General features: G+C 46.2%; 1 protein-coding gene across 3 annotated transcripts in view; it reads left to right on the top strand.

Annotated features, from left to right (window-relative positions):
• PTPRB (protein tyrosine phosphatase receptor type B) overlaps window positions 1–25671 on the top strand; it is a 108978-nt gene that overhangs the window by 35239 nt on the left and 48068 nt on the right. For all 3 annotated transcript variants that reach the window (XR_011497083.1, XM_070494832.1, XM_070494833.1), the window contains 9 exons: window positions 2746–3021; window positions 4074–4331; window positions 5868–6131; window positions 8619–8888; window positions 10543–10803; window positions 15279–15545; window positions 19116–19379; window positions 23171–23434; window positions 23945–24208. Coding sequence is in view for 2 of the 3 variants with exons in the window: in XM_070494832.1 (XP_070350933.1) it covers window positions 2746–3021; window positions 4074–4331; window positions 5868–6131; window positions 8619–8888; window positions 10543–10803; window positions 15279–15545; window positions 19116–19379; window positions 23171–23434; window positions 23945–24208 (2388 nt within the window). In the remaining variant the exon portion in view is untranslated. The remainder of the gene's footprint in view (window positions 1–2745; window positions 3022–4073; window positions 4332–5867; window positions 6132–8618; window positions 8889–10542; window positions 10804–15278; window positions 15546–19115; window positions 19380–23170; window positions 23435–23944; window positions 24209–25671) is intronic.

Genomic DNA, 25671 nt, shown 5'->3' with positions numbered 1-25671 from the left:
AGCCTGTGGGGTGGCGGGGCCCCCTGCCAGCGAGGGCTTTATCGGTGCAGAGGGGTTGGGCTGTTTGTCTCTGGCGCGGGTCTCGCAGCCCAGGCACTTCCCAGGCTCATTGTCCTTTGTTCTGGCGGATGTACAAAGGATTGACTGTTTTGTTTTCTGGCTCCGAGAGATTAGATAAAGTCTGCCTTTCTGAACTGCACCCTCCAGGCACGCAACCTTAAAATTCATTTTCTAGAGGTCATATTTTGCAGATTATATACATGTAGATTATCTTGACCCCAGCATCATTTTCTCCAGGCTTGATCTGACCCGATTGTAGACATAGTTGACAGTACTGATCCCTCGTGAACTGTCCCCAGGAAACAGCTGTCCCCCTCACCCTTGTCCTTGAGATGCCTCTTCAGCAAAAACGCGTCATCTGGGTCTGACGGCTTGTTCTTGAGTTCTGTTGCCTGTTGGAATCTCACAGTACTGAAGCGCCTTCTCCTCACTGGCAACAAGAAAACTTTCTGTGAGGGGCAAGTGATTCTTTCCTTTGATTACGACGCCCTTAATTATAGACCATTAAGTAAGATAGAAAATTTAAATAATATTGCCAAGAAAAAAAAACTGTTTTTCCTCAAGAACCTAAAAATAAGAATCATCTTGGGAATTTTTTATTTTATCTTAAGGCTTAGAAAGTTAGTTCATGGGAATAAACTGATAAGATTTTACCAAGGTTTTCTTTTATGAAGAAGGCAATTAAGGCTAGTATTGGTTTAGTTTCAAAAAGTTTTATTCCACTTTTGCCTCCATTTTGTCGGTGACTCAGAGGAATTGTCTTTATGATCAAAGTGACAGAAATAAGTTTATGTTACTGTGCCCATTGTGTGCCAGGTACGTCTCCTCCGTATCTGATGCTCCTCGAAACACGGAGAATGTGATGTTCTTGTTATGCTCCCCAGGCAGACGAGACGCAGCCTTGGGTGGCTGAGTGATCTGCCCAGTTCTGTGACTGAAACGGGGTGGAGCCAAGATTTGTATTTAGTCCTCCCTGACGCCAAAGCCCATGCTCTCTGCCACCACATCTCCTGCTCCTGGGACAAGATCTTCTCCTGAGTCAGGAATAATAATAGTAATAATAGCTAACATGGAATGCTTACTATGTGCCAGACGCGCTCTCAGTGCTTTAGATCAAGCGTTCAGTTTAATCTTCCTAACAATTCTACTGCAAAGGTAGGATTATCATCAGCAGTGCACCAATGAGACCGCTGAGGCAGAGGCGAAGGGACCACCCGGAGTGCCCGGCCCCACAGCAGGAGAACGGGTCCGAGCCCAGGCCGTGAGCCGGCAGAGCCTGCACTCCCCAGGCGACCCTGTGCCATGCCGGGGCGTAGTCCACACGGCCGCGTCCCCCAAACCCACCTGTGCTTTGGGATCTCGAAGTCACGGCTGCCTCGGTTTACTTGTCAGCTGATACTTGTATTACTATTGATTACTGATATTATAAAATGTTATGTGGCTTATTTAATTTTTGCAGCATGATGTACTCATGTAAATCATAGTATTAAACACAGACAAAGACATTGGACTGATCACAGGCTGCGTTTAGGCTAAGTGTGGTGTCTGTGGGTAACCCGTAGTCTGTGAGCAGTCCGGCCATCTATGGCTTTTGAATGTAGAATAAGGTTTCCTTGTTCCTATTTGTATTTATGTTGATCACAAGTGAGCACCTTCTTAAAACATATGCTGTTTGGAGAAGATTCCAGAGTTCCTGGAGTTATTTCATGAGTAAAATTTGATTTACCAGGAGGTACATAAGAACTGAGCTCCCGACAGCCGTGCCTCTAAAGCGTCAAATCAGACTCTCGAGGTTTAGTCTCCAGGGTCATCATTCTGCTTCCTAGACCAAGAACCGTGGAGGGTTCGCGTGCAGTGTCTCTCAATGGCTCTGCTCTCAGCACTTGGGGTGGGGAGCGCCTCGTTTCTCAGAGGGTCCCACTGCACCACAAGACGGCTGCTCACTAAATGCCCTTGACTCAGTCCCCAACCTGGAGACATGCTGTTCATCCCACTCCAGGTTCCACAGTGAAGATTCAACACGTGGGAAGTGGGACTCCTCAGACTGACCCGGGGCTTTGAGTGTTGAAGCTAAGTGAACAGCTGGGTGTGTGCCTAGCCCATCGCACCTGCTCTGGGGCTCCTGTCCCAGAACTCAAGCGGAGAAAGTCTAGGGCCATAGGGAACCAGCTGCTGGGAGAATTTGCTGTGTTGAGCAAACCCAGCTGAGGCTTCTGATCACATCTGTAGCTTCTGTGGTTTTCTGATACGTGAAAACACCCAAAAGTTATGTACACTTGACCCCCGAAATCCACAACCTAAAAAAGAACAAATTCAGTACAAATTTCAAAATCAGTTCTTAATATCTGTATTTGTTATTGAGATTTTCAGCGTTTATCAATGTTTGAAAAGTTTGCTAGAACTGCAAGCCAAAGAAAGTGTAACCTTACTTGGAATTCCAAGCTCAGAGCTTGGAATAAAACAAAAAAAGTCTTATTAGAAAAAGGAGTTTGTATGACTAGTAGCTAAGTGGGTTTCTTTTTTAAATAAAACGGTAAGTTTGGAAGTGAAGTAAACTGCCAGTCTGTTTCCTGGGCAGCGGATTCTTCAGATTTTTAAGGAAAGTGAATCTGGATTATAGTAGGGGAAGCAGGTATTTGCAAAAGTCTTCAAACCACATTCTCTTTCTTTGTATCTACCTTGCAGATCCTTTACCTCCTGCCAGGTTTGAAGTCAGTAGAGAGAAGACAAATTCAACCAGCTTACATGTTTCGTGGACTCCTTCTTCTGGAAAAGTCACCCAATATGAAATGCAGTTATTGGATGATAACCAAAAGATACAGGCGACCCAAAGCCAAGAAAGTACTTCATGGAATGAATACACGTTTTCTAACCTCACTGCTGGGAGCAGATACAATATTACCATCACAGCTGTCTCTGGACAGAAACGTTCCTTGACAATTTATACCAGTGGATCAACAGGTAAGACCTGTTCACAGGTGGTGGGGTACGTAATATTCTGTGCTCCTTTTGAAACTATATTAAATTCAAGAATCAGGAGTAAGAATGCCCCTAGACCAAAAAAATATAGGTAGGTAGATGATAGACAGATAGACGATAGGTAGATAGATAAATAGATAATAGATAGATAGGTAGATAATAGGTGGATGATAGATGATAGATAAATAAATAGATAATAGATAGACAGATAGATAGATGATAGATAGATGATAGGTAATAGATAGATGACAGATGATTGATCGATAGATAAATGATAGATGACAGATAGATAGATAAGTAGACAGGTAAATGCTGTGCCATCCAGTGGGAAGACTGGACTGAAAATAAGGAGGTGTGGCTTGCTGCTGGCTTGCTGGATGATTTGGAACAAATCATGGAACTTCCCTGGGAGTAGAATTTTCTCCAAAATGAAGGAGATGTTTCCTAACAGCCCTTCGAACTCAAATCTTAGGCAACAGCATTTCCTGCCTCCTTTTCTGGATTTGTGCCATAAATCTTATTTCTTAAATGTTTTCCTCCTCTGTAGATTCTTCTCCCACCATCAAGTCGTGATGTTTCCTACATATCCGTGTGTTTGGAACAAGTCTTTGGGTGCACCCACACATCCTGAGACGGTGACACGTTGCACCTCCTTCCCAAAAGTCTGTCCTTCCTGCCACTCGCTCTCCCCTCATTTTCTCCCTGCTTTATTCTCTTTCCATCTTCCATCTTCTATAGTTCTTTCCTTTTTCTTTTCCCTTTACCGCCGTGCCACGTCATACTTCATCAGCAAAAACTCCCTTAACACCTATCAGGTGGGGAGACGGGCAGGTAATCAATGAGGCAACTTTAGGCTGTGGACTCTGGAAAGAGCATTCATGCAGGTTCCAGCGGAGCCTCAAGATTTCATTAGTTGTTGCACAAGTTAGATGTACAGAGAAGCAGAAATGAACGTGTGATTTTAAATTAAATGTGTCTGTGTCATCCAAAGGAAATTATGAGTGACGCTTTGGAAATGTATTTTGTCCCACTAGTGCCATCTCCAGTGAAAGATATTGATATTTCAGCAAAAACTAATTCTCTCCTGATTTCGTGGTCCCACGGCTCTGGGAACGTGGAAGGATACCGGCTGATGCTAATGGCCGACACGGTCCTGGTTCACAGCAGTGCCGTGGACAAACACAATACTTCCTACACTTTCCGAGGACTGACGCCAGGCCACCTCTACAACCTCACCATTGTGACTGAGGCCGCAGGGCTGCAGAGCCACACGTGGACGCCAGCCAGGACCCGTAAGTGCCCCCAGCCAGCTGAGCAAGAATGAAGCTCAAGTCAACAAGGCTTACTAAGTTATTGGAATAATGGTGCTATAGGACAAATTGAAACTCACAGGCTATAGAAGGCCTTTATATGTGTCCACTCTTCTAGTTAGAGAAGTAAAGATTCCCTTTCATTCCAAAGTTCAGGCCAGCCCTTGGCAACACTGAAGGAGCAGTTAACCCCTGATACAGTCCCAGCTTCTCCCTAGTGTGCCACTCTCCTCCCCAAGGATTCCTACTTCCTTCCCTTCAACAGGCATCCGCTGCCTTGTGACATCACCCAGAATGAACCAGGATTACTTTTCTTGGGGCTGTTCAAACACCACTCCCGTGAGACAGCCATTTCTAACACCCTGTGTCCACACAATGTGTCCTGAGACCCACTGAGCTGTTCTCACAGCTTACCGTGGCTGCGTGAACTGACCCACCCCAAGTTTTAATGAATAATTCATGTACACGTTCATTCATTCAGTATGTACTGAGTGTAAACCAAATGCCAGGCATTGTGGATCTGACAGTGTCCCAGACAGACAAAGTGTGTGCCCTCATGCTGCCTACATTCTAGTGGATTCTCGTGCTTCGGGTGGGTCCAATGTGTTAATAAATCCCTTCCCTTGCTAAGCTACCTCATTTTAAGAGAAACTCTAAAATCTGTAGTGCCTTAGAAATCACTCTAGTGGAAAGAGTTCTGTAACTATAGGAGGTTGGTGGAAGAGATATCTGGGGACCCCTGACATTTACGTAACTTTCATATCACGCCTCAAAGACGTATAGACATTCCCAACAAAAATGTACCATATGTCTTAAGAACTGTTTATGTATAACAAGAGCAAGTTACAGTTCTAACGCCGATGCAAAATCAGTGTGCTATGCCCATTGTTATAATGAAACATTGTTAATTTATGTTGTGCCATTAGAGAGGCCCAAAATTACAGCGTAGACGGGAGGTAGAAAGAATGCTCGCCAAAGTAGCTCTCTTTTGTCGTCGTGTTCCTTTGATGAAATAATGACACAGCTCTTAAGCTTTAACTTTATCATGATTTACTATGAAAAATAAGATAGTTTTAGCATACAGAATTTTGTTATGGCCAATCAGTTGACCAATGTACTTATTATGTGCTTGCTGTTATTAAATACATAACGATGTGGAGAAATTAGGCAGATGAGAGACTTCTTTGAGCATTCCACTTAAAGAATTTCAGAACTGGAAGATGCCATTTGGGGTCTTTGGACCAAGCCTTCAATATGGACTCCCAAGCTCAGGGGGATGGACAGAGCTGCCCAGGGCTGCCCAGCCGACTACTGGCCAGGTCTGCTGGAACCCGGCTCCTGCCTGTCCTCTTTGTGCTCTTTCCACTTTGGTTTTGCAGCACGTTTTTCTCACGCGAAGCTGTTATTTTCTCCTGAGCAGGGAGCGTGCTCGTAGGGGTTCGAATGTAGGTCGGAGTTTGGCCACAAGACTGGCAAGACATCCTGAGTCAAAGTCTCATTTCCTTTCTTCCTACTTAGTCCCCATGGCAGTCTCAAATCTGAGGTTGACAAACGATGGCACTTCGACCTCTCTAAAAGTCAAGTGGCAAAGACCTTCTGGACATGTGGATTCCTACAACATTACCCTGTCTCACCAAGGCACCATCAAAGAATCCAGAATGTTGGCACCTCAGGTTATTGAAACCCAATTTAAAGACTTAATCCCCGGACGGCTGTATCAAGTTACCGTCAGCTGTGTCTCTGGCCACTTGTCTGCTCAGAAGACGGCCGTGGGCAGGACAGGTGAGTCCAGGGCTCAGAAGATGGCCGTGGGCAGGACAGGTGAGTCTAGTGTGCTCAGAAGATGGCCGTGGGCAGGACAGGTGAGTCCAGGGCTCAGAAGACGGCCGTGGGCAGGACAGGTGAGTCCAGGGCTCAGAAGACGGCCGTGGGCAGGACAGGTGAGTCTAGTGTGCTCAGAAGACGGCCGTGGGCAGGACAGGTGAGTCCAGGGCTCGGAAGATGGCCGTGGGCAGGACAGGTGAGTCCAGGGCTCAGAAGACGGCCGTGGGCAGGACAGGTGAGTCCAGGGCTCAGAAGACGGCCGTGGGCAGGACAGGTGAGTCCAGGGCTCAGAAGACAGCCATGGGCAGGACAGGTGAGTCTAGTGTGCTCAGAAGACGGCCGTGGGCAGGACAGGTGAGTCCAGGGCTCAGAAGACAGCCATGGGCAGGACAGGTGAGTCTAGTGTGCTCAGAAGACAGTCATGGGCAGGACAGGTGAGTCCAGGGCTCAGGAGTACTCCTTGGCTGCCCAGATAACTCTGATCCATCTTAGCATAGGAAAAAGTAAGTTGGTAGGAAGACTCCTTTCCCAACCTGGGAAGCAGGCTCTACACGACTGTGGGTGTCTGTGGCCAGGGCCCCAGATACAGAGTGAAGCAGGATCATTTTCTTCATCTGAGTTATTTAAACACACGTGTTTGGATTGATTCCTGAATGATCCCATAACTGGCTCTGCCCTGTGCTCTTTCATGTCCCACCCACATGTAGCATGAATGCATTAGCATGGATACTGATGAATAAAACATTTCCCATCAACAGTTATGTGAGGGCCAGTGAGCGCTCAACCAAGCGTCCCGTAAGTTATTTTATTAGTTTATGTCACCAGACATTTCTCCCGTGGCTTCTATGTGTAAATTACTGGACTATGAGTGTTGGGAGCTGTTAAAATGGCAGAGTTCAGGGCTGGCCCGGGGGCACAGCGGTTAAGTGTGCACGTCCCGCTTTGGTGGCCCGGCGTTCACCAATTTGGATCCCAGGTGCAGACATGGCACCACTTGCCAAAAGCCATGCTGTGGCAGGCGTCCCACATATAAAGTAGAGGAAGATGGGCATGGATGTTAGCTCAGGGCCAGTCTTCCTCAGCAAAAAGAGGAGGATTGGCAGCAGATGTTAGCTCAGGGCTAATCTTCTTCAAAAAAAGGGCAGAGTTCAGCAGACTATGCCCTTGGGCCAAATGTCGGCTGTGACCTGTTTTTGTATAGACCCACGCAAAGAGTGGTTTTGCATTTTTAAAGGATTTTAAAAAAAAGAAAATGAAAGAAAAATATGAGACAGAGGCCATAGGTTGCCCACAAAGTGTGAAATACTTGCTTTTAAGGTAGTTACATTTTAGTCACAAATGTAGAATACACACACACAAAATACAAATAGTACATTTTAATGACGGCTATTGTGTGTTGGTACTTCCATGTGTCAGGCACTCACTAAACACTTTACACCATGATTTCTTTTAGTTCTCACAATAAAACCATGAGAAAGGCCCTGTTATTGTCACCATTTTACAGATAATTCAGAGACGTCAAATAACTTGTCCTCGGTCATCCAGCCAGTAAATGGTGGGGCTGGAGGTTAAACCAGGCAGTCTAATTCCAAGTCCACTGTCTGTGCTGTTAGAGATCCCCAATAAGAGCCATATGGTGAGAAAGAACAGAGCAAAATTCTCTTTCAGAAGATCAGTGAAGACTTCCTGGAGGAAATGGCCTTTGAGTGGGACCTAAAAACTGTGAAACTCTTGGCAGGTGAAGAGGGGAAAGAAGGAAGGGCATTGGAGCAGGAGGAATAACATAGCACAGGTTCTGAGGCAGAAGAGCCAGGGGACGTACAGGCTGAAGAATGTGCAGCTGAGGCCAGCACTGAAGAGTAGGGGAGGAGGAGAGTGGCTGTGGCAGAAGTAAGAGCTAAGGCTGGAAGGATGTGGGTCTGATTTTGCAGAGCCACGAGTGCCACGCCAGACTTGATGCTTATTCTGTAGTTAAGGGAGAGACCTTGAATGTTTTGGAGCAAAGGAATAGTAAGATGAGACTATCTTGCAAGAAGATGGATCTCTTCAGTTAGAAAAGAGAGGGAGGAATGTTTCATGACCACGACATCCAGAGTGTCTTCCGAAGGTTGCCACACCCATCAACGTCACCATCTTGAGAAGCAACATCAGTATTGTCTCTAGAGCTGGTGTGCAATCGGTAAAGCAGTGTTCATATCACTAGGTTATTAACAGTGTTCCAGAAGATCGCATATTACAAAAATGATCTTAGGATACATTTCTTGAGTGTCAGATGTCTCCAAAATAAGGAAAGAGCGCTCCTTTGCAATTCTGAAACATCAGGAGGGGGTAGAAATGTTTTGAATTGCAGCCGTCAGGTCTCTTATCTACTGTTGCCCATGAAGAGCGACTGAGGATCTTACTCCTGGCTTTTAGTATCTCCCTTTGACCTCCTTTCACTGTTAGTTCCAGAGAAAGTTGGGAACCTGGAGGTGAACAGCAATGGTTCTCTGAGGTCCCTCGTGGTGAGCTGGTCGCCCCCCGCTGGAGACTGGGAGCGGTACCGGATCCTGCTCTCCAACGGCTCCCAGGCACTGCTCAACGCCACCGTGGGAAAGCAGGAAACGCACTACGCCATAGATGATGCGGGGCTCGTGCCGGGAAGGCAGTACGAGGTGGAGGTCACTGTGGAGAGTGGAAATCTGAAGAATTCTAAGCGTTGCCATGGCAGGACAGGTAAGCAAACAGCAAGGGGTAATGACTGATGGAACCTGAATTTGCAATTAGTGCCTCTCCCAAGGAACCCAGGTGACCATCAGTGTCGCTCCCCAGTGTTCCCTGAATCTGAGGGATTATAGACTCGCAGACTGAAAGAGGTTGGTAACGTTTGATTTTGTTAAATTAGGACATTAAAAATCACTTCCACTAGTAACTCCATTATTTTATAAGCGAAAGACATTTTTAAGCATCAAAAGAATGGGGAGGAAATCTGAGAATCCTTCCCTGGAGAGTAGGTAGTGATGACTTTGGCTGGCGCTCAGTGTTAGAGAACCTCTGCCTCGACCTCACGCAACCATGGGGGCGCTTCAGCACCCAGCCAGGTCACTGAAGTGGAGAGAGCCAGCTCCAGGTGTCAGGGCGGAGGGGACGGGCACCCTGAGAGCTGGGTTTGGGATTCTTGCTGTCACCACTATACTGTAATTCCTTGGGCAAGTCACAACCTCTTCGAGTCTGTTTCCTCAGCTTTCAAATAAGAGAGTTGCCCTGCTAAGCTCAACGTTTCCATGAAAATCCCTGGGACGTGGAATGGTCCGTACTTGGAGTAAGATTCAGACATCTTCTCTCTTAGTCTTGTCTGATGATAAGGAAATAACTACATTAACTCAACGTTCTTCTTAAAAGAATGTCAGCGAAAAGGACTGGGACACCTCCTCAGCCTCCCAACTGTGTCTTCCAGTAATCTCTTCGTTTTCCAAATATTCACATCCATTGGATGATAAGCAAGCACTTTTAGAATTTCGCAGAACAAGTGTCTGTGTCCTCTCAGGTGTTTGCTCGCTCCCCTCAGACGACCTGGGCGCACAGTCGAGGGCAGGAGGGCTCTCGGCACGTGCACGAACTCTCAGGAGAAGCCTCCTCGACCTGTACCTCTGGGGCAGGAGCACGTGCAAGCAGGCTTTGGTGAAAACACGCTGATGCATTTCCGTGTACTGTGTTGAAGACGGAAGGTGCAGATTTAGGGAGTCAATTAGAACGGAATTATAGAAAATTTCTTTGGTGCGAAAACCGCAATATAATTTTACACAATTCATCCATGCTTTGGCTTCCCTGTTGTTTGTGGGCCCAACGCTGTGCTCTTAACAATGTCTCCTAGAAATTGTAATAATAACACCTTTTAAGGAAATGGAAGCAATTTCAATTCTTTGCATGCTGGGAGTTCTTACTCAGCTACCATCATTACTCCCCGTCTCACGGCACGTGGGTGTCCCCCGCTCAGAGATGAAGGGGAGAATCATCGTCTTCCCAAGCCCTCAGTCCACGGACGTGGAATACGCGGACGTGGACCTTCCCTGAGGTTTTTGTGGGCAGCAAGATTAAACTAAATATTTTTGTATCACAGAATTCATATGAAGAGATAAACACTCATAAAGTACCGTGGTGAAAATTAAATGACCCAGTAAAGCATTTTCCAGTACTGTTCTTTTGAATCCTTATTTCCGTTATGTTACACGAACAAAGTTTTTTGCGATTAGCTTTTTTTTCCTTATTGCTCACAAGTATTCAGAGAAGAAATGCTGAGCTCCCGCGGATGGCCGCAAACAGCTCTCTAAAAACACTCGCGTGTATCTGAGTTTGTCACTGACCCGCGCCTCCACTGCTGTCTCCTCAGCCCCCCTGGCTGTCCTCCAGCTTCGTGTCAAACACGCCAACGAGACTTCGCTGAGCGTCATGTGGCAGACCCCCGCCGCGGAATGGGAGAAATACGTCATCTCACTAGCCGACAGAAACCTCTTACTCGTCCACAAGTCACTCCCCAAAGATGCCAAAGAATTCACTTTTACTGACCTGGTGCCTGGGCGAAAATACGTAGCTACAGTCACCACTATTAGTGGAGACTTAAAAAATTCATCTTCAACAAAGGGAAGAACAGGTAATAGGTTTTTAAATAAATTTTAGGCTTTAAAAGTATCCTGTCTGCTGAATTGTTCAACATTCAACTGACAAATGTTCGTTAAGTGCCTGTGATGTCCTGGGCGTTGTTTTATGGATCCTTTCTATTGTTTGTTTTCTATTTGACTAATTTCAGCTCTTGTCTTTCCTAGTACCGTTTTTTCACTTTGTTTGGGTTTATTCTGCTAAAAATTGAAACAGAACAGAGAACAGCCTTTCCAAGGAGTTTTGCTGCAAAGGAGAGCAGAGTAATAGGGCAGCATCTGAAAGAGGATGTGTGTTGGAAAAGAGGATTGTTATTTGTGTGTGTGTGAGGAAGATTGTCCCTGAGCTAATATCTGTGGCCATCTTCCTCTGTGTTGTATGTGGGACGCCTACCACAGCATGGCCTGATGAGCAATGTGTAGGTCCATACTCAGGATCCGAACCCATGAAACCCGGGCTGCCCAGTGGAGTGCAAGAACCTAACTGCTACGCCACTGGGCTGGCCCCACGGAGGATTATTTTTTAAGGATAGAAGAAATACTGACCTGTTTTGTGTTGGTGGAAATATTCTGGAAGAGGGAGGAGTGGTGGTGATGTAAAGAGAGAGGGAAGAGCTGCTTCAGTGATTCTGTGAGTAGGCAGAGGCCTTGGGACCTAGAAAAAAGGGAAGGAGTTGTCCTTAGAAGGGCGTGTCGGTGGTTTACCTCCAGGGCGGGCTAGAAGCAGAGAGGACACAGGTGCAGATGCCAGTAGACAGATGGGTGCAGTGTGGCCAGTTATCTGTCAATAGCTCATTTTCTCAGGGAAATAGAAAGCAAGGTCATCATCAGAGACTCCCCTTTCCAATTTATATATTATTGTTGCCCTGTATTTTATTTCTCTCTCCTTTTTTTTTTTTTGAGGAAGATTAGCCCTGAGCTAACATCTGCTGCCAGTCCTCCTCTTTTTGCTGAGGAAGACTGGCCCTGAGCCAACATCGTGCCCATCTTCCTCCACTTTATATGTGGGACGCCTACCACAGCATGGTTTGCAAAGTGGTGCCATGTCCTGACCCGGGATCGGAACCAATGAACCCTGGGCCGCCGAAGCAGAACATGCACACTTAACTGCTGTGCCATTGGGCCAGCCCCCTGTCTCCTTTTTTAATCCCACAAAAAATATAATTATTGTTTTATGCAGCCAATGTATCTTTTGGATTGATCCACCAATTTACCACTTTTCTTCTCACCTTTCCTTCCTGTATCTCAGAGGTTCCATCTGGGATGACTTTCCTTCATCCTGGAGAACATTCTTCACATTTGTTTACTGAGAGTTTTTATTTGTTTATTTAAACTTTTTTGAGAGGAAGATTGGCTCTGAGCTAACATCTATTGCCGTATTCCTCTAAGCGGATGCCACCACAGTGTGACTTCATGAGTGGTGCTAGGTCCACATCCAGGATCTGAATCTGTAAACCTGGGCTGCTGAAGCGAAGCCCATGAATTTAACCGCTATGCCACCAGGCTGGCCTCTACTGAGAGTTTTTAGGGAAAAACTCTCTACACATTTGTTTTTCTGGGTATGTCTTTATTTAGCTCTCAGTCTTGAAAGATATTTTCCCTGGGTTACAATTCTATGTTGAAAGTTATTTTCTCTCAGCACATTGATGATTTTTTTTTTTTTTTTGGTGAGGAAGCTTAGCCCTGAGCTAACATCTATTGCCAATCTGCTTCTTTTTTCTTTTCCCTTTCTCCCCAAAGCCCCAGTGCATAGCTGTATGTTCTAGTTGTAAATCCTTCTACTTCCTCTCTGTGGGACGCCACCTGAGCGCGGCCTGACGAGCGGTGCTAGGTCCGAGCCTGTCTGTCACTTGCTTTAGGTCTCTGAGAATTCCTTGCATTCTTGACAACTCATTCATGCATTTACGTTTTCATGTTTTATCCAACACCTGTAGTTGTGTTGACTGGGGGGCCTTTATGGCATGTAGCCTGCCATACTGCCAGGAATGGCAATCCAAGGCATCGCTTAGACTAAGGTCGTTTTCATCATCGCAGCACTCAGACCGCAGGGTCATATGGTAAGAATATGCTTAACTTTGCAGAAACTCCCAAACTGTTCTCCAAAGCGGTTGCAGATTTACTTTTGCGTCAGCAACATGTGAAATTTCCAGTTCCTCTTATCCCCAGCAGCTCTTGGTATTGTCAGTTTTTTTCTTAATTTTGGCCATTCTAATGAGTGTGTAGTGGTGTCTCATGTGGTTTTAATTTGCCTTTCCCCAGTGACTAATGGTGTTGAGCATCTTGTCATATGCTTATTTACGATCCATTTATCTTCTCTGGGGAAGAAGATATTTTCAAATATTTTGCCCTTTATTTCGGGGGGAGGTGAAGAAGGTTGGCCCTGAGCTGACATCTGCTGCTAGTCTTCCTCCTTTTGCTTGAGGAGGATTGTGCTCACGTCTGTGCCCATCTTCCTCTGTTTTGTATGTGGACTGCTGCCACAGCATGGCGTGATGAGCAGTGCAGGTCCCCGCCCAGGATCTGAACTTGTGAACCCCAGGCCACCGAAGCAGAACGTGCAAACTTAACCACTATGCCACTGGGCCGGCCGCTTGCCCATTTTTTAGCAGAATTGTTTGTTTCTTATCATTGAATTTTGAGAATTCTTTATTCTAAATACGTCTTTTGTCAGAAATGTGTGTTGAAATGTTTTCTCCAAGTCTGTGGCTTGTCTTGTCATTAATTTATTAGTGTATCTTGAAGAAAATGTTTTTAATTTTGATATCAATTTGTCATTTTTTTCTGTCATGCATCATGCTTTTGGTGTCCTATCTAAGCAATCTTTGCCTAACACAAGGTCACAAAGATTTTCTCCTAGAAATGTTGTAGTGTTAGGTTTTAAATTTAGGTGCAGCATCCATTTTGAGCTCATTTTTATATATGTGTGAGATAGGAGTCAAGATTTACTTCTTTACTTATGGACATTTAATACTTTCAGCCCTATTTGTTGAAAACACTATCCTTTCTCCACCGAATTGCCCGTGCGTCCCTGTAAAACATGAGTTGCCTGGATCTGTGCCGGCCTGTTTCTAGACTCTGAGCTCTGTTCCTCCCATCTGTGGTCTGTCTTCGCCAGGATCACACTGTCTTCATCACTGTAGCTTTCTAGTAAGTCCTGAAATTAGATGATGTTCGTCCTCCAAGTTTTTCTTCTTTTTTGAAATTGTTTTGGCGTATGAATTCCTTTGCTTTCCATATGAAATTTAGAATTAGAATTGAATCTTCTGACCCAAGCATAGTAATATCTTTAACAAATATGTTTGTATCTTAATCTGAAAGTCAGTGAATTCCGAGAAGGGTTGTGCCAAGGTCCCAGTCGCTTTGATCATCCTGATTCAGGGAAGAGGCACAGAGAAGGTGCGTGCTGATCAAGTGCCAGCTTCAAGAGCTGTGGAAACGATTCGTTCACAGGTGGTCAGAAGTCACAGTGGCTGCTGACCAGCAAGAGGGCGCAGGCTCACGGGCCAGACCGGGCCGGCTTCAGGCCCCAGGTGGACTGGTTGTTGGCACCGGGACACAGGCTAGCTTACTCACTCCTTATGATCTTCAGTTTCCTCCTCAGGAAAGGGAATAGGAAAATGAACCTTATAGAGTTTTCAATGAGTATCAAATAACGTAATCTCTATAAAGCATAGAGCCCATAATTGGCACACAGTAGGCACTCAGTAGTTCTTATTAATTATTGTTATATAATATAACATATTATTGCAACATTTTCATGTATAATAATAATAGCCCTCTCCAGAACATGCCAGCAAAGAATTAGCCCGTGTTCTAGACTGCAGCCTATCATCGGGTTGAAGGGATTTCCCAGTTCCACCCATAAGGACCATGGCTCAGGCGGGTCCTGTGGCTTTGAGTTCTCACAGGGTGTGGATGGATAAAGTCACCTTAAGTAAGCAGTCTTCAAAAGTAGCAGCCTTTCATCATGTAAAATTTAAAATCAAAACTACTTAATAGGCGTGCATCATCTCATCCTTGGATTTAAAATAATTTTGATTTCCCATATAAGCAGCTTTGTCAGAAGGGCAGAGTCTCTGTAGGGGAGTAGTTCTTCCTGATGCACAGGAAATAGACCCGAGAGTCTATAGTAAAAAAAAAAATACGTATATATATATATAGCATTTTCAATCGTGTCTCCTTTTTTTTTTTTTTTTTTGCTGAGGAAGATTTGCCCTGAGCTAACACCTGTTGCCAATCTTCCTTTTTTTTTGTGTGAGACACTGCCACAGCATGACCACTGACTGATGAGTGGTGTGGTTCTATGCCTGGGAACCACACCTAGGCTGCCAAAGCAGAGCGTGCTCAACTTAACTACTGGGCCACCGGGGCTGGCCCAAGACTGTCTCCATTTTTTACTCATTTCTGTTATGCTTCCTCAGGGTGAATAAGTGTCATCCGTCTTTTCTTCTCTCTGCCCCCTGTGTTTCAGTGCCTGCCCAAGTGACCAGTTTGCATGTGGCCAACCAAGGGACCACCAGCAGCCTCTTTACTAACTGGACCCGGGCACCGGGGGACATAGAGTTCTACCAGGTCCTGCTGATCCACGAAAATGTGGTCATCAAAAACGAGAGCGTCTCCGGGGAGACGAGCAGATACAGCTTCCACTCCCTCAAGTCCGGCGGCCTCTACTCCGTGGTGGTGACGACAGTGAGCGGAGGCATCTCGTCCCGGCAGGTGGTGGAGGAGGGCAGGACAGGTAGGGGGCTGCCTGGACCTGCAGCCTGAGCACGCGGAGCCCCCGAGCGTATCCTGGGGTTTGGGAACACCCTCCACACAGACCTGCGTTCCTTCCTTCCTGAGGGCCGCGTTTCCCTGCCATCCAGGTTGCACGCGCTGCTCTGCTCTCCCAGGAGTGCCAGTCAGAGGGCGGGCGAGCGCCAGGGAGACCTCTGTGGGATGTGATGGCAGCTGACGCATAGGCTTGTCCCTCATTCAGCTGATTTCCTCTGAAGTGTCTGTGTCGGTTGAGGAAAACAGCTAATGAGATTTAAAAAATAGTATCTCCCCCTCTCTTTCATATTCTTGGTTTCAAGACATAGAAAGGAGACGCTCTCCGACTTCTGTGGTCAAAGTTGTGTCGGTAAAATTCCTAGATCGCATGTATTTTCATAAGCAGCACTAGACGAGTGCGGGATGCTATACGCCACGTAAATGATGTTCCTGGACCCTGAGGGGCCCGCAGTCACACAGGCCAGGGTGCTGAGTAGACAGATACCTGCCGTCTGTTCACATGTGTCCGACGGAGGTGCCGCCCCAAGAAGGGATGTAATTTCCTACACGACCCAAAGAAAGATAGAAACACAGGGTAGAATCCACCTTCTAGTTTCCTAGAAAGAAACTAAGTAAATCCAACAGAAACTTTGGTAACCGTTGTGACCTTAGTCAGCTCGGTGGCTTTGCTTGCTTAGTTCTATGTGATTCTCACAAGTAGGATTTCCGGCTCCTCCTGGGTCTCTGGTGCTCAGACTCTGTGTCGGCTGCAGGGATTACAAATAGATCCTTTTCCAAAATCATGAATCTCGTCTACTTACTGAGCCCGCAGGACGTTAACTTCATTAACGCTCTCAGAAGAGCACCCAGGTCACTGTGAGGACGTGTCGCAATCTCGGTGGAAGCCCGCTGACGCATGCCCTTTCTGTCGTGCTGTGGCGGCTGACACTGTCGCGCGTGTCATTCTCCTGATCCTTCTTTCCTTCCCTCTTAGTGGTTCGTGGCACCTCCCACGGGTGTAGCGTTATTGGGGTGGAGGACTGGAAAGCTTAGTTTGAGAATCACGAAGCTTAGATTCTGGTCCTGTCTCCGCCATTAACTTATTTCTCTGTCTCGGTCTCTGCTCCATCTGCGGGAATCACCCCAACACTGGGTGTGAGAGTGGGGAAGGAGAAATATCAAGGAGGTGGGGGGAGTTGAGAGGGACCTCGCAGGCGCTCCCCAGCCAGGTGCAGTTGGATCAGGCAGGTTACGCTGGCTGACTGCTGCTCGCCCCGCTGTGCAGTGCGGGGGTCCAGACCGGACAGCTCTGTTGGTTGGTTTTTCTCCAAGCGGTGATGCGGGGTCCGGGCTCCTGCTGGCTGTGGTTCTTCCCTCCTCTCAGTCTGCGGAGGTCTCCCCATCTCTCCAGAGAACGGAGGTTTGGGGAGGGGAGTTTACCAGCCCGGAGGTAAACACTCGACACTCTAGTGTTGGGAACACAGTCGTACGGCCACACGTAACCACAGGAGAGGCTGAGAAACAGTGGAGCTGTGTGTCCAAGGAGAAGGAAATGGTTTGGTGAGCAACGAGCCAGACTCTGCCACTCAGGCTGGTTCCCATTTCAGACACCATAGGGCTGTCCAGCTTCTTGGGATAGAATGAAATAGCTTGGTGTCTGATATCACTTGAAATAAGTGGACTTGCAATTATTTTTGTACCTAATTTTAATGTAACAGAGGTATCAGTGTTTGACTCAGATTATATAAGAGGCATACAAAAAGAGACAAGAAATTCTTTGAAGAATGATCATAAAGTTTTGAGGAAAGGGCAGAATATGAATTAATACAAGCATGAGTTATTTTATTCAAACACATTAAGAGTTCACTGGCATTATCATGAGAAGGGAGAAAAATGGGGTACGACCAGAGAAACACAGTAACTAAGATTTTGAAAGACACCAGATTAGTAAATTTTGTAGTTGATTGTAAAAAGTTCAATGGCTAAAGCTTGATAATCATTACCATCTACCCAGGTTGCTGAAATATTGGTCAATACTGAAATAATTTTGAGAAGTTTTCTCATTCTCTTATATTTCCAGAATTGAAACATGTAAGTAAACTCCCAGCCCATATAAGGTGACAAAATAGTTAAAATTAAAGATATCATATATGCACAACAAATCTAATTCTAACCTGAGAAAATGCTCATTCTGAAGGAAAACAAACAAATTTTATATCTATTTTTTCTTAAACATGAATTTATATTGTTGGTATAACTTTTGATAATTGTATCTTTTCTAATAAAATGTTAGTAGTTGCAAATATTTCTAGCAGTTTTGAAAAACAAGCCTAGTTCTTTTGAGATTAGATGGAGGGAAGAAGGAAGAAGAAAAGCATCGATACATAAATATTATGGCTAAAAGTTCAACTTTACATCTAGGAAATGTCCATAGATATGGAACAACATTCGCAGGATTGTTCAATGAGGTGCTGTTTGTAATCTTTGGTGATGGATGAGTGCTTGTACGTGAGAAGAAGACTCTGGGGCCTAAGTTACAGAGTCAGAGTATAATATGTTAGAAAGATCCCCAGGGTCGTCGAGCCAAATCTCATTCATTGTATGTGATGTGCTGATACTGACAATTATATGAAAATATTTAGCTGAAGTTAATCAACTAATGATGGAAACAGTGGTGCCGTTCAGCTGTCCTGTAGGATTTTACTCTGATGTCACTGCTGGAAGCACTATTTACTGCCCACTTATGTCTGTTACATGGTGCAGCTGTTACTCAAATCCACAATGATGAATTTGCAGACTATCCTTCCAGCCAAGGAGCTCCTTGAAGGCGTCCTCATCTTTTCTGCTTTGTACACTCGGCAAATAGCAGGTTCTCAGCAAATGTTTGTGGCACCCCAGGTGAAATAAGCAAATGATCATGGCCGACGTCACAAAGCCCATTATCACGGCAGCTCTTGCTGCCCACAGTGGGTCGTTTCCAGACTCGTTGCTTCCAGGATAGGCGTTTAGGGTCATTTCTTGCCACTAGAGGGCAGGAAATGCTTTGCAAAGAGAAAACACAACCCCTCTGGTCGTGGTAGTTGTCAGACTCCCCAGGTACGAATAACTTCACCCCCAGACGGTGGCATCGTCCCAGAGCCCGAGGCCTTTAGAAAAGCCGTCGCGCTCTTCGCCTGTCCCCTGAGCCGTCTTTGCCTTATGGATGAGTTTGGCTCCAGCCGATTCCTTTGGAAAGTGTAGCGTTCATTCCCTTTCCCTCAGAGGGAACCTCCCGACACAGTCACATAAAACGCCCCCACCTATAACACTTTTCAAACAGCAGTGCCATAAAAATGCAGCCGCGGCGGCCTTGTGTCTGTGAGGCACCCACGAGGCCTCCTGCATTTTTATCTTGGTGGCTGCTGATGTGAGAGCGCTCGGCTTCGGAGCTAAGGGGGGCCCCCGCGCTCCCTCCACCTCCCGGCCATCCTGAGTCCTCACTATCTTTGCTGACGCGGTGGACGACCAAACTTGCGATGGAGCTTTTCCTCTTAACTTCCCCCTTTTTAAACCGCAGTCCCTTCCACGGTGAGCGGAGTGACGGTGAACAACTCGGGCCGTAACGACTACCTTGGCGTGTCCTGGCTGCCGGCCGCCGGAGACGTGGACAACTACGTGGTGAGGCTCTCCCATGGTGGCAGCGTGGTCCAGTCGCTCGTCATTGCCAAGTCCGTCAGCGAATGCTCCTTCAGCTCCCTCACGCCCGGCCGCCTCTACAACGTGACAGTGACCACGAGGAGCGGCCAGTACGAGAGTCACTCCTTCAGCCAAGAGCGGACAGGTGAGGCCACGGGAGGGACAGCTCCGTACCGACGGCTGCCACGTGGCACGGGCTCCGTAGATCTGCAGCGACTCTGTGACCACGGGGTTAGCGCCGCGGAGATCACAGCACTGTTGCAGAGTCTTCATATCTTACCCAGAAACTCCTTATGGGAGCAGTCACCTTTAGAGTGAGATAAACACCCTGTTCGTTTCTGGAATTCAGTGTATTCAAACATGTAACAATGTTTCCATCTTGGGAATACTTTGTGTTGCTAGACCCGGGTTTTACATGTATCACTAACTTAATCCTTCAAACTCTCCACTGAGGAGGTGGTTATTGTTCCCATGTTACAGAGCAGGACACCGAGGTCCAGGGAGGTGAAGTAACTTGTTAAACAGCCAGTGCATCTCAGATCCTGGGTTTAAACCCCATTCTAGGTGACTCCAGAGCCTACAAATTCTGTGTCCTGATCCTTCTGCAACCTCTGTGGGTCAAGACCACCGTTCACCCTTCGCCATACAAGGGGAAGGGTGAACAGTTGTAGTTCTGGGACCGGGGAGCCAAATCTTAGCAAAGGCGATGAATGCCAGGTCTTCCACGTGCTGGAAAGAACTGAATTCAGCCAGCTACCGTTTTCCCCAGTGCTGACGCTTGCTGGGGTTTACGTCTGAGAGCTCTGCTTCAGGTTGACGTTAATATTTAGTCAAACCTTTCCTGCTGAGTTATGGGTTATTTGCATTTTAAAATGTCAGTTTTTCCATGAGGATCTGGGACAATTGACGTCGTCCTATCACCCAGCACAGTGTCTGGCTAGGAGGCACCCAATAAATGTTTGATGGGTGAGAGAATCATCAGAAATCGCCTCGGTCGGGGTTTTCACCTGGTGCTCCACGCCAGACTTTAGGAATTTAGTGATGCCCGAAATTGTCCTTGAAGTTGCTGAGGATGGAGAAGGTGTGTGCATCTCCTTGAGGAGAGAGCACGTGGCTTTCGTCAGATCCTCACAGTTTCTGTGACCTCAGAAAGGTTAAGAACCCCTGATTTACGTCGTTACCACATGCTGGTGTTGAAAGTGTCCGTAGAACGGTCTAAACCCGCAGACGTCCCGGAGAGAAACTGTGGCTGCCCTCGGGCCACACGGCTGACCGGCTGACCTGTCTCTGCTACATGATGCAGTCCCTGAAAGCTCTAGTCAGGGATGGACAGAGGTGTCGCCACCCCGAATGATCTAGGGCCTGATTATCCTGATAGTCACGATAATGACTTAGATCTGAACAGCAGATTTCCATTCACAGAGCAGCCTTACGTCAGAGTCTCAGGTGATCAACTTGGAGGCTAAAAATTGCCAGAAGCTAAAGGATATGTCACCCAACCACTAATCCCGGCTTCCCCTCGGCATCAGTTCATGAATGTCTCCTGTCCACGTGGCCTTCATACTGCACGGCCTTTTGCTAAGATAGTTTTTAAGTGCAAGAAAAGGGGTCCTCTAGTTAGAGCGGCCTGTGGCTCTTCACCAGCATGAACTGGATTTGGTGCCGGGTGATGGAGGCAAACCATCGCCCGACGGCTCTGTTCACTGGAGAGTCGAGTCCGGGGCGTTGTCTTGTTCATTTGGGCTGACGGTCTCACTGCCTTTCTCCTTTCCTGAGGTTCTTGTTCTCTTTTGGGGTGAAAATACCAGTACTTCTGATTGTGTCTCATCATCTCACCATGCAGGGAGGCAGGTCTCACAAATTACCTCCAGGTGCACCTGCAGAGCCCCTGACGGGCGAGCGTGGTGTTCAGCCTGGATTTCTTCCTGTAACCCTGGCTTTGCCTCCAGTAAATTGCCTGGATCATGGACTTTCTTAGCCCGTGCGACAGCTTCAGAATTTCTTCCCCTTAATTCTGATGTGACTACTTCCGGCAGCACTGCACGTGGCTCAGGTAGACGCCCTGAGAGAGCGTGTCTGTGCTCGCTCCACATCTGCGGAGACATATGTTCCAATGCGGAAACTAACCTGCACACGTGAGCCAGCACAGGGTAACGGTGCAGCTGGAGATGTGAGAAGCATGGTGGAAAATGCAGCTGAGATGCCAAAATACTGTCTTTTCTGGGCCATTTCACACTTTGGGGGAAAGTAGAAGAGAAGACTTGGACACAGGCTCTGTCCAATTGATTGATCGATTCCTCAGTTGATTGAGAGAAAAACCGTGGGTACACAGAATTGTGTGTTTGTATCATAACTGGAGGGAACTTCAGGTGCACAAAATTGGATTAATCATATTCTTGGTTCAGGAAACCATGCATCAATTGCCACTTTTGTTTATTTTTTAGGCTTTTAATTTAACTTAGGCATTTAATTAATAATTTTTAGTAATTTAATATATACACAAGAAAACTACCCAAAATGAAAGCTAGGAGTTGGCAATAATCTATCAAATCACATGGTTCCCACGTCACTAATCCATCCCAAGGTAACCATCATCTTGACTCCTGTTTTCAACTCTCTCTTGCTTCATCTTGCAGGGGTTTTTAAAATTTTCTTTTGAAGAAGATTAGCCCTGAGCTAACATCCGCCAGCAATCCTCCTCTTTTTGCTGAGGAACTGGCCTTGAGCTAACATCCGTGCCCATCTTCCTCTGCTTTATATGTGGCACGCCTGCCACAGCATGGCTTGACAAGCGGTGTGTATGTCTGCATCCCGGATCTGAGCCAGCAAACCCCTGGGTGCCGACATGCAGCGTGCGAACTTAACCACTGCACTTCCAGACCAGCTGTCTTGCAGTTTTATTGTTTCTGTAGTCCTAAAATTATGGATTTTTGCATTTTTAGTTGTTTTAACATTATAAAAAAAGGTTATTTTATGTAGTGTGTAATCTTTAGGACTTAGTTTTTCACTTAATATTCATTCATATTTTGTGGGTTTTCTTTTTAAAGATTTTCTTTTTTCTTTTTTCTTCCCAAAGCCCCCCAGTACATAGTTGTGTATTCTTAGTTGTAGGTCCTTCTAGTTGTGGCATGTGGGATGCTGCCTCAGCATGTCCTGATGAGCGGTACCATGTCCGCGCCCAGGATTCGAACTAGCAAAACACTGGGCCGCCGCAGTGGAGCACGAACGTAACCACTCGGCCACTGGGCCAGCCCCCATATTTTGCGTTTTGATGTTAAAGGCAAGAAGTCTATATTTTTGTTTTTTGAGTTAAGAAGAAATTACCTATGACTGCTGTGTAATATTTCACTGTGTATATGTACCAGTTCATTCACACAATCTCCTCTGAGTGGGCATCCCCTCTCACACTTGGTTTTATCAGGTTTTTAAATTTTGCCAATCAAATGAATATAAAATGGAGTTTTGCTGGAGTCTTGACTTGCATTTCCTTCATCACCAATGACGTTGGACCCCTCTTGATGTGGTTGTTCCATGTTTGCTCTCTTCCATTTTCTTTGGATTGTTTATACTTTCCTTGGTAACTTTGTATCACATCTTGAGTCCCCAAGGTTTGTTGGAATTATTAACATTGTTGCCATCATTCGTATTAATCATGTTATCATGTTTAATGTTCCATCCTGTTCATGACATTTTGTGTAGGCAAACAAAGGATTAGAATTAACTCATGAGGTTCTGTTAAAAGATCCATTTAATCACTCAAAGTCGTGTAACAATCTTTCTCCTCCAGAAATTTGTGGTCTAAAGATCTAAGATTTTGCTTTTAAATGCACACAGTAAAAATCTGCTCACTTTCCTTTATCGTTCTGGATGTCATCTGTGCGCAGGTGCTCACTCAGAACCACTAAGTCTTTGGCTGTTCTCTGTTCTCCTTCTCAGTGCCTGACAAGGTCCAGGGAGTCAGCGTTAGCAACTCGGCCAGGAGCGACTACATAAAGGTGTCCTGGGTGCACGCCGCTGGGGACTTTGATCACTATGAAGTCACCATTAAGAACAAAAACAACTTCATTCAAACCAAGAGCATCCCCAAGTCTGAAAATGAGTGTGTATTTGTTAAACTAGTCCCTGGACGGCTGTACAGTGTCACCGTTAGTACAAGAAGTGGACAGTATGAGGCCAGTGAGCAGGGCACTGGGAGAACAAGTAAGTGGAAAGATGCAAAACCTGGCGGTTGGTTGGGACTCTGACGTCACCAAAGTAAATCATTTATCCGAGCCTTGAATCTTCTGATCAGCACATTGCATTCCCGGCGAGCCTCACTTGGAGCCAGCTTCGTGGCCTGCAGGACAGAATGTTGGCTGATGATAAAGAAAGCCTAGTTGGGGAGCACGAAGCCCAATGTCCCATTTTTCTTCCCTGTTCCCCTGCGTTGTGGCATTTACGGTTCTAGACTTGTCGTATCTTATGATTGAGGTCATAACTCATTTTATAATTATATTCTACCAACACGTAGCGTAAAAGATTTATGGCGGGGGAAAAAATCACAAGTTTAATGGTTGCTTCCATTCTTCTTGTTTAATTATGCATGAAGCAGTTCAAGAGGTTTATTTGGGAAGGGAGATGTCGGCTGGGTCCTTGAATGTGTCTCATAAATTACCGTGTGGGTACACTGCTCAGTCTCTCTCCTCAGAGTCTTCTCGTGTCCCTCCGTAGTCCCAGAGCCGGTGAAGGACCTCACCCTGCGGAACCGGAGCACTGAGGACCTCCAGGTGACTTGGTCACGAGCTGACGGGGACGTCGACCAGTATGAGATCCAGCTGCTCTTCAACGACATGAAAGTGTTTCCTCCTTTTCACCTCGTAAATACCGCAACTGCGTATCGGTTCACCACCCTGACCCCAGGCCGCCAGTATAAAATTCTTGTCTTGACCATCAGTGGAGACGTTCAGCGCTCAGCCTTTATCGAGGCCCGCACGGGTAATTTGAAGCACGGCTCTTAGACCTGCCTGGGTGCAGCGGTGCAGTCAGCGAGCTGGGGCCAGGCGTTCGGACTCCTTGGGGATTTGGGGGGTAGAAGGGGTGGCAGGAAGGGAGAAGGTCATCTTGATAGTGACAACCATGTTTTCCAATGCATTATTCCATGCATTAACAAAAGCGAAGTATGATGGAGGGGAAGAAAACAGAAGCTTTCTGAGAAATGGCATTGAGTTGATGTGACCGGCTGGTGCCTGTAAGGCACGAGATTAAGTACAAATAACTCTGCTGGCTGGTGTTCCTTCTCTGGGACTGTCTTAGGAGTGTTGCTAAAATAGTTAACATTTACTGACAGTTGACCATGAACCAGGCCCGCAGCACAGTGCTTTACGTGTACACTTTGTGCAATCATACGTGTGCATGTGCATGGGCGTATGTCATGTATGTGGGATATATGTCCACATGCGTGTGCACTTTGTGCAATCATGTGTGGGCGTATGTCATGTATGTGGGATATATGTTCACATGCGTGTGCACTTTGTGCAATCATATGTGTGCGTGTGTACAGGTGTATGTCATGTATGTGGGATATATGTCCACATGCGTGCGCACTTTGTGCAATCATACGTGTGCATGTGTATAGGTGTATGTCATGTATGTGGGATACATGTTCACATGCGTGTGCACTTTGTGCAATCATACGTGTGCATGTGTGTGGGCGTATGTCATGTATGTGGGATATATGTTCGCATGCGTGTGCACTTTGTGCAATCATACGTGTGCATGTGTATAGGTGTATGTCATGTATGTGGGATACATGTTCACATGCGTGCGCACTTTGTGCAATCATATGTGTGCATGTGTATAGGTGTATGTCATGTATGTGGGATATATGTTCGCATGCGTGTGCACTTTGTGCAATCATACGTGTGCATGTGTATAGGTGTATGTCATGTATGTGGGATATATGTTCGCATGCGTGTGCACTTTGTGCAATCATACGTGTGCATGTGTATAGGTGTATGTCATGTATGTGGGATATATGTTCGCATGCGTGTGCACTTTGTGCAATCATACGTGTGTGCATGTGTGTGGGTGTATGTCATGTATGTGGGATATATGTTCGCATGCGTGTGCACTTTGTGCAATCATACGTGTGCATGTGTATAGGTGTATGTCATGTATGTGGGATACATGTTCACATGCGTGCGCACTTTGTGCAATCATATGTGTGCATGTGTATAGATGTATGTGGGATATATGTCCGCATGCGTGTGCACTTTGTGCAATCATATGTGTGCATGTGTATAGGCGTATGTCATGTATGTGGGATATATGTTCACATGCGTGTGCACTTTGTGCAATCATACGTGTGCATGTGTATAGGTGTATGTCATGTATGTGGGATATATGTTCGCATGCGTGTGCACTTTGTGCAATCATACGTGTGCATGTGTATAGGTGTA

Source organism: Equus asinus, chromosome 22 (assembly GCF_041296235.1).
Source record: "Equus asinus isolate D_3611 breed Donkey chromosome 22, EquAss-T2T_v2, whole genome shotgun sequence".
NCBI lineage: Eukaryota > Metazoa > Chordata > Mammalia > Perissodactyla > Equidae > Equus > Equus asinus.
Note: the sequence above shows the minus strand (reverse complement) of the source record. Positions and strands in the feature narration are given on the sequence as shown.